Raw genomic sequence first — 9,104 nt, 5'->3', positions numbered from 1 at the left:
GGCGGCGGCGGCGGCGGCGGGATGGGGGAGTCGATCCCGCTGGGCGCGCCGGTGCCGGTGGAGCAGGCCGTGCTGGAGACCTTCTTCTCCCACCTGGGCATCTTCTCCTACGACAAGGCCAAGGACAACGTGGAGAAGGAGCGGGAGGCCAACAAGAGCGCGGGGGCCAGCTGGCTGGCCCTGCTGGCCGGGCTGGCGCACCTGGCCGCCGCCGAGAAGGCCTACCACAGCATGACCTTCCTGGGCCAGAAGCTAGGTACCGCCGGACCCCTCCCCGCTATCCCCCCCGCGTCCCCCGGGCCCCTCGCCCCTCTCCGGGCCGCCCCTCGCTCTCGCTTTCGGCCCGCCCCGGGTTGAGCTCCGCGGGTGTCGGCAGCGCGGCGGGGAACGGGGGCGGCTGCCGCGGCCCTGTGCGGTTCTCCGTCAGCTGGTAGCTGCACGGTGCCCGAGGAGCCTGGCCTCGGCCAGGTGCGTGCCTGCGCGTCCCGAACGCGAGCGCTGGGTCAGCAAGCGTCCGTGGGCCCGGTGGGGAATCGGCTACGGCGTTTGGGCGGCCCCGAAAGAATAAGCGAGAGCGCGGGTGGCACAGCGGCCGTGGGAGTCGGTGCGTCTCCTTGTCGGCTGGCAGGCTGCCTGCCTGCCGTTCCCGGGATTTAGCCAGAGGTGTTTCTGTGCTGGGATGCTCTGGCTGAGATGAGCTTGCACGGGTGAGCTCAGTGGGGTGACCGAAGGGTTAAAGCTTTTCTATGTCACGGTTCCGGGCCCAAATATTAGAGCTGCATATGTGCAAGTAGTCAGGGCTGGAGATAGCTTCCTGAAAGTTGTTATTCATTTCACGTCATTCACGCTGCAGGATCTCGGGAAGTTTTGGCCACGATCTTGGCTGCTTCTCACTCTCTCAGTATGTGAATAGAAAAATCCCAAACTGGCACAGGATGAGCCGTCATTGTGTTGCCCTCTGGGCAAAGCTGCTTATTTTCTCTTTGAACTGCAGACTGGCATGGAAAATGGATCAAGGGATATGAGTCTGATGTGTAATGCAGTAAAGCATCAAGAAAATTCTGCTATTTTAAGGAAGATCTTTACAGACAGAACCCTTTCTATAAGGTTGACTTTAAAAAGTGAATTTGGTGCTTGCAGAAAGGGTAAAATTGACAGGTGAAAGGAAAAAGTTTTGTTTGTTTCGATATGTCGCGAACAACAGCAGTAGATGATTCTTCATCCTCCCGACGACCTGGGGGCAACTCTTGGCTTAGGAAGGTTGCTGTTTCACCATGATAACCAATTCTCTGCCTTTCTGCCTCAAATTGCTAAGGTCACTTTTGAAAATTATATGTATAAAATGGATGTGAAAAGGACTATCCACCATTACAAAGTTCATAAGCCGTTTCAAAGTGGAACCTAAATTTGGAATCCCTTTAAAAGTTCTGCAGATTCATTCCCTGTGATCCTTGCTCTGCTGCAGCCGTTGAGTGCCGCAGCAGCACATAAGGCCATCTGTAAATAGAAATTATGAAATAAGGTTAGTACCATTGTACAGTCTTGTGGTAGCGTCAAAGTTAAATATCTTTTACTTTGACCCTCTACTTTTGTCTTTTTTTTTTTTTTTTTTTTTTTTTAAATTCCTCATAGGGTTGAACAGGTAGAGAGAAGCACAGACTTCCCCCCCGCCCCCCCTCAGTTTTAGTTACAGATTAACCTGCACTGTGGTCTCACTGAGATACACTGTGATTGTTTTTCTTTTGAATTCTGGTTTGTATTAAGACTGCGTAGGGACTGGAAACATTTGGTTTGTACACACAGATGTCACATAGTTGCCATTTAAAGGTTGCTTTACAAACTTGAGTGCTTCATGGTTGAAGTGGTATTGTTAGGGGAATTCTCTTGAAGAGATCAAGAGTTGCTAATAGGAGTGGAGGCTATTAAAATTTCATGATGACTTGATTCTTCTGACTTCCACAGATAACGACAGTATTTCCAGGTCATGTATCATAGTAGCAAATTTAACTGAACCCTTGCTTTCTGAAAAGTCATGCCATAACTGAGGCAGATGTGAGGGAGTTGAAGTTTTGCAGCAGTCATTGACTGCTGAGATATGAATTGGGACATGTGTAACTTGCATGAAATTGCATAAAGTGCTTCTGAGTATATGCTATGTGTAATTCAGTTACTTGCAAAATAATACACTGAAATTTGTTTCTTGATTTAAAAAAAATAAATAATACTGTGATCAAACAACAGTTAGGAACACCTAGGGGAAAACAAGCGTGGTTATACACAATTTTCCAGTATTGCTGTCTATCTTTGCTGTCCCTGGATTTTGGTAATACCTCCATATTTATCTGAACAGGTGGTCAGTCATTCTTCAGCCGAAAGGACTCCATCCGAACCATCTACACATCTCTGCATAATGAGCTGAAGAAGGTGGTGGCGACGGGTCGCAATGCACTAGGAGGAACAGCTCCTCACTTGGAAGAGCTGCTTTCTCACCTGTCTGAACAGCTCTGTTTTTTTGTTCAGGCTCGGATGGAAATTGCTGACTTCTATGAAAAAATGTACACGCTCAGCACCCAAAAGTTCATTAACTCTGAGGAACTGGTAAACATTTTGGAATCCATCTTAAAGAAATACAGCTCAAGGTCAGTGCTTATTTGCTGGCAGTAAGTACTCAGACATATGGTCTGTAATAAATGATGTTCAGGTTCAGAGCAAGCCCAAAGACTTTGCTGTCCTTTGACTGCTGAGCAGCACAGCCCCTTGCATGAATTCATGCATGAAGTGAAAGTTGGTCAGCAGCACCAGATGCATGAAGTCTCAAAATATGACGACTCCTCTGAAGAAGAAAAATAAAAAAGGGAGAGTGTTTCTACTCATCATGTTCTAGGAGCCATCTTGCCTATTCCTTTGTACGTCTGCTTAATTCTAAAAGCTACACCATTGCTATTTGATCTACCTAGTAGGGTTTTATGGTGCTCTGTTATGCCTTCTCTGAGAGGTATTTGAGCCAGTAGAAGGAGCACCTCTGAGTCTTTGGTCCCTGCCATTATGGTTTCTTGAAGTTAAGATCTAATAGTTCCCGTTACAAGAATCCCAGGATGTTTCTAAATGATATCTAACACATGTGAGCCTTGAAAATGATGGCAGTTTAAGAAAGACAGAATTTTTGAATGCCTGTCAACAGATTCAAATTCTAGCTCTTCATTTTAAAGCAAAACAAGGTAGCCATTGTAGGAAGATAACTGTCAAATGTAGCTGAATTTTTTAAAATCTTTGTTAGTGAAATACTGTCTGAGAGGACATTTTGGGGAGAATATTGTGAGGTCTTTTTTTCAGTTATAATTTTTAAAGTATATACCTAGGAAAAATCAGACTAATTCAGTGCTGCTTTCTGACATTCCAAATCTAAGCACTGCAGCTAACTCCCTTATTTTTTTAGGAATAACAGGTAAATTGCTATGTAATTTTGCTGTTTGAAAATCAAAACGAGTCTATATGATTTTACTAGTGATTGTTTTGCAGTTCTTGGTTTGTGAGCCCTTACAATATCAGGACTGTTAGACCAATGAAAAATGAAACTTACATATTTATTCTTTGGTGCGATAAACATTAAAGAATAAAGGGAAGTAAGTTGTTGGGGGTTTTTTTGAGAAGCTTATGTTGTACGCTAACCATCACCGTCTTTTCTGAGCATGTACTGAGTCAATGCTGCTAAAAAATCTGAAAACCAAAACTGATACTTTGACACAGTGACTGGAGACTGTTATATATTAAATGTTTTACGACTCTATTTAAATAAATTTCAGTGACACGTCTGTACTTCTAAGGCATTGTTATAACCTCCTTAAAAAAAATAAGCAGCATCTCCCTGGGAAAAATACTGTTGATCTTGCTTTGGGTTAATGAGCAATCTCTAAGATGGAGACATTCTAGGATGCTGTTAGACCTAATTCAGTAGCTGCTGTGTGGTCTTCCCCAGTTGTGTACAGAATATTTCTGAAAAAAGTGGGGATAATGATATCTTCCTCTAGTCCTTCCTTTAGTTTCTTCATATCTCAGATCAGTTTCTGGGGGCTGTTATGTTGGTGTGTGCTGACTGGATGGCATTTCTGGTTTACAGTCTGTTGACCCTCTCAGGTGAAAGGTCAATTAAACTCATCCTTACCCAGTCTCTTCCCTCTGTCAATGTATTCCTCATTTGTAGTTGAGGATGTGTGCCATTATCTCAGCCCAACGTGCTAAGGCCAGATAGGGCATCTGTTCTGTAGATAGGTTCTGGCCTTGGTTTCTTTCCTTTACATCCAAAAATAGCTGTTCACATAAAGTAGAGCAAATAACTGCTTGCTGTTTAAGGAATGACAGAACTAATTGACTGTCAACAGTCAGGTCATATTGTCTGTATCTGAAAAATCATTAACTCTTGAACAGTTTAAAGTTATTTTATTACTACTTATTGCTGACTTGTACACAGCCAACACTAGACATTTCCCTCTCTGTTTTTCTATAGATTACAGCTGGAGAAGTAACTTTCCCTGAATTTTTTAACTGTTGGTTTGGGTGAGATCTTAACTGAAATATTGAAAACAGCATCAAAAGCAGGATCCTTTAAAAGCTTAGTATAAAATGAATAAGTAACTAGTAAACCTATTTTGATGTAATTATTTTTAAGTGTTAAATGTTTTTCATCTAGTCAGCATTTTGTAAATACATGTAAGTATGTGTGATCTATGGAGGGAAATAAAAATGTTGTAGAAAAATGAGGCCTCTTCAGAGTCTGCAAAACAAAACTCTAGCACCCCTCTGCTGTTGAGAATTATTGGGGGGAAAAAAAGATCATTTTTCCAATGTGTTTTTAAGTTCTTAACACTCTGGCTTACTGAAATATTGTAAAAACCTGTCTGTTTTATGTGATACTGAGCTCAGTCAGATGCTTCTATGTTACGGAACTTAGTTACAGCAGATACACCGAGTACATAACCTGCTAGTTTACTCTGCAGTCATATCAAGCTTCTCAGCTGTGGCTGAGGTGTGTATTTTTGGATTAAAACAGTTTAGCAAATCCTGCTGTGCAGTGAAACATGAAAATAGCTATGAGCCATGAAGCAAAGTAGAAGTGGGAAGCTACGCATCATAGCGTTAAACCAGGAGACTTGGCAGTGCTGCATTAGTACGAATTTTTTAATTGCTTTTAAGATTGAATAACCTTCTTGGTCTGACTGTAAGTGTGTTGAAACTGTGCGAAGTATGCACTTGATGGGACTATCTCGGACAAATAATTTTGTATAATGCTTTTTTCCCCCCCTTTCTAATACATGGCAACAAAACTGTTTTTCCGCTGAATACCAAAACCATTGGAAATACATAATGTTGACTGTTAGCAGAATATTATTGTTACTTGACTCTTGTTCAAAGAAATGTAAATATGCTCTGGATTCTCAGCCCACCAAAGCAGCCAGTAATCACTGTGTCTCTGCTATAGCAGGTAGATATGATGGTTGCTGACATGTACTGTGTACAGAAGTGCAACCTAGCCTCTTTTGCAGAACGTGGTGCATCAACTGATTTATGATATGCATCATTTTACTTTCTTCGAATAAACTTGGACTTGCATCTTAATAGCAAATCCTTTCAAGACATGTATTGCGGCTGTCAAAAAAAGAGATGCTTAAAATTAGTGATGAAATTGTCAGACAGTCTTGATAAGCCTAAGAATTAATGTTTTGGCAAGAGTTTGATGGAAAGTCAAAGAAAAAATAGTGAAGGGAGAGGGGTTAAAAAGCCTAAAATTCTCGTTCTCCCTTCTGGTCCACAACAAAATTAAATATTTCGGTTTTGAACCAAGTATTTCTAAAATGGATTATATGTATTGTGTCCTGGAAGCTGAGGGGAATAATGGAGTCGATTTCTCTTTGAAGATGAGCTGTTAAAGGTTGGAAGAATTCAGTATAAACTACTTTGTTTTAAAGCAATAACAAGACACAGGATATTTTTTTCTGAAGTGGGGGGATAAATCTATCTTTGCTTAAATGGAAGCCTCATCAAGTCTTGTCTTTGAACTATTTGTTGTTCTTTGTTGGAGACCTCTTAGAGTCCTAAATGCCTATTGGGGAACACATTTACTAAAAAGGCCACTTCTGTCTTTGCTGGAGATTCACTCTTTCTAAAGTTAAGTATTTAGCTTCTGTAACTGGAAGAGTTTTGCACAGTTTGAATTAAGTATGTATTTATTGATGATGTTATAAATTTACAAGTAATTTGAGTATTGTAGAAGGCAGGTAGGCTGTATCTGTCTTTTTTTTCCTGATGTTTAGAAAAAATAGAGAAGAGAAAGCTATAGAATGGACCTATAAAATTCTATTTCATCAAGATTTGTCCTAATAGTAGGATCACTCTTGTGAATAAGATGTGCAGTGGCACTCCTACCTGGCAGACAAGGTGTTGGTTTTTGTTTGTTTGTTTTTGAAACATCTGTTAAATTGAGAACTGATCTTGACCTGAATTTTTAGCGAGAGAAATTGGTTGTTACAGCATCTTCATTGTGATATGATGAAATCCTGCCAAATTTTCTTTCTTCATTGCTTTTAGTACACCAAGGTTTGAAGTTTGAGACCTGGTTCATTGGTAGATACAGTTAATCATGGTTCTATTGACTAATTTTGCATTACAATTTTATTGTGAATTTCAAAAAAAACCCCCACAACACAAAAACAAAACAAGAAAAGCTCAGCTTGGCTTCCTTATAGCTTCCCTATAGAAACAGCAAATTTATAACACAATCCCTTTGATTTAACTTAATGTCTTACTGCTATTCCAGAAATATTAAGGTATATTTTACCACCAGAGGGGATTTTAAACTGGAACAAAACCATCTGAATTTAAAGAGAAATGGTGTTATAGTAGTTCATGGATCAAGATAAACAGTGATTGCTCTTGAGCTGATTAAATAGAACTCCCTTGCTTTGATAGAGAAATGTCTGACAGGTGTTACTGTCGAATGCAAAGTGCTGTATGTTGATTAAAATACTTGCCCCAATCATGTTAAAAGAACTGTTTTTTAAATTAACAAGATTATTTTTGGTTTGCATTTTACTCTTTGATGTTTCATCTTCTGTCTGTGAACTGAGAAATACTAACTGATTATTTCACTGTTGCGTACAAGAGTTCTCATGTCGTGACTAATGTTATGTTTTCTAGATTTCATCATCCAATCCTCAGTCCTCTTGAAAGCAGTTTCCAGCTGGAAGTAGATGTGCTTGCACATCTCTTAAAGGCTCAGGCTCAGATCTCAGAGTGGAAGTTCCTTCCATCCCTGGTCAACTTGCACAGTGCTCACACAAAACTACAGACTTGGGGCCAAATTTTTGAGAAGCAGCGAGAGACCAAGAAACATCTGTTTGGAGGGCAGTCTCAGAAGGCTGTACAACCTCCACACCTCTTTCTGTGGCTGATGAAGCTCAAAAACATTCTACTTGCCAAGTTTAGCTTTTACTTTCACGAGGCCCTCAGTCGACAAACAACAGCATCTGAAATGAAAACTTTGACTGCTAAAACAAATCCTGATTACTTTGGGAAAATTTCCAGCTTCATCCGGAAGTATGATGCCATCAATGTTTCCTTAATTTTTGACAATCGTGGATCGGAGAGTTTTCAGGGACATGGTTATCATCATCCCCATTCTTACAGGGAAGCCCCCAAAGGCGTGGATCAGTACCCTGCAGTGGTGTCTCTGCCCAGCGACAGGCCTGTTATGCACTGGCCCAATGTAATCATGATTATGACCGATAGAACCTCTGACCTCAACAGTTTGGAGAAGGTTGTTCACTTCTACGATGACAAAGTCCAAAGCACGTACTTTCTGACTCGCCCCGAACCTCACTTTACCATTGTTGTTATTTTTGAGTCCAAGAAGTCAGAAAGGGACTACCATTTTATTTCTTTTCTCAATGAAATTTCACATTCCCTTAAGAACTCCAAAGCTTTTGCGAGCTTGAAGCCTGGATCCAAAGGGTAAAATACAAACTACTTACAAGTTGTCAAGGCAGTATGCCAGCCTTGGGGGAGTTGTAGCTTTCAAGGATTACATAAATTCATGATTCTCAGAGTCTAATTAAAAAGGAACCATTATTTTTAATGTTATAAGTTCCTTTTTTTTTTTAAGCTAACAGACACTTGAAGAAAAGTATTTTTGGGCAGTACTCAGTGGGACAACCTAATTGTGGGGTGCTGAATGGCCACAGTAGGATTTTTTTTGTGTGGTTTTCAATTTTCAGTATGATTTATTTTTTCAGTCAACAACTTTGTTGCCTGTATCAGAAAAGGAATATGTGCACTTTATCTTAGTCTGATCATTGACTGTCTTCTACAGAGTTTATTGAAAATGTGGTGAGGATGGAAGATACTATCTTTTCAGAAAACTGCGTTGCCTGACAGGAATGATTTCTGGGAATTAAACACTGATACAAGGGAATATTGAAAAAGCAAACCTGCAAGGACATATTTTAAATAAAAATATGAGAATCGCAAAAGGCACTATTGTTAATTATAACTTAGTTTTCAAATGGTTTAAAATTGTAATTGAGGTCTCTGTTAAGCACAAGTCTTTACTCTGAACACCCTGTGTCATACAGCTTTGTCATTGCTCCAGAATGCAGGATGCGGCAAGAAAAGCTGCAGCATGGTCTGGAAGGCCAGTATTCACTGGAGTGTTGTGACATTGTGTGTCCAGTACCAGTCTTGGCTCAGATTAACAGACGGAAACAAGCTGGGGTTGAGCAAGTATTCTAGAAGGAACAGCTCCATAGAAAAAGCAGCAAAGCTTTTTTCAAATTGTGCTTTTGTTTGGATAACTTGGGAATGGGGGGAAGGCAGTAGACAATGCTCTTATAAATGAGTTATTTTCTAATTTGCTGTTAGGGTCAACCTGGATTTGTTTTCAGATTTTTATAAGTATGTAGCTTTTTCTTTCTGTTCAGTTTTAAATAATTTCACAATTAAGCCAAATAACTTTTGGAATTTGGAGTTAAATTTATAGCCTATGCAGTATGTTTACCTCATTCTAAAATGTCTCTTTCACCACTTCTAGGCTGCAGGTTTGGAAAAAATATGTT

At 40.4% G+C, this 9,104-nt stretch overlaps 1 protein-coding gene across 2 annotated transcripts; it reads left to right on the top strand.

Moving 5' to 3' along the window:
- The first annotated feature begins 6 nt into the window (after nt 1–6).
- On the top strand, nt 7–8,292 carry LOC104828203 (chromosome unknown open reading frame, human C12orf66). 2 transcript variants are annotated; one of them, XM_010561711.1, is made up of 4 exons: nt 7–256; nt 2,351–2,424; nt 2,503–2,639; nt 7,192–8,292. In XM_010561711.1, exons 1-4 carry the CDS (start codon nt 22–24, stop codon nt 8,006–8,008), a joined length of 1,263 nt encoding a protein of 420 aa, XP_010560013.1. In that variant the 5' UTR covers nt 7–21; the 3' UTR covers nt 8,009–8,292. The 2 variants fall into 2 exon arrangements, with proteins under 2 accessions (XP_010560013.1, XP_010560011.1); XM_010561709.1 differs by having other exon boundaries at nt 2,351–2,639.
- The last annotated feature ends 812 nt before the right edge of the window (nt 8,293–9,104 follow it).

Source organism: Haliaeetus leucocephalus, unplaced genomic scaffold, assembly GCF_000737465.1.
Source record: "Haliaeetus leucocephalus isolate CR32 unplaced genomic scaffold, Haliaeetus_leucocephalus-4.0 Scaffold151, whole genome shotgun sequence".
Taxonomy (NCBI): domain Eukaryota; kingdom Metazoa; phylum Chordata; class Aves; order Accipitriformes; family Accipitridae; genus Haliaeetus; species Haliaeetus leucocephalus.
The sequence above is the reverse complement of the archived record's forward strand: the minus strand, read 5'-3'. Positions and strand labels throughout refer to the sequence as shown.

Coding starts and splice junctions, on each gene's coding strand:
- LOC104828203 (XM_010561709.1), top strand. CDS start 22: ATGGGGGAGTCGATCCCGCTGGGCGCGCCGGTGCCGGTGGAGCAGGCC. Junction 257..2,350: donor CTTCCTGGGCCAGAAGCTAG/GTACCGCCGGAC, acceptor TTATCTGAACAG/GTGGTCAGTCATTCTTCAGC. Junction 2,640..7,191: donor TTAAAGAAATACAGCTCAAG/GTCAGTGCTTAT, acceptor TATGTTTTCTAG/ATTTCATCATCCAATCCTCA.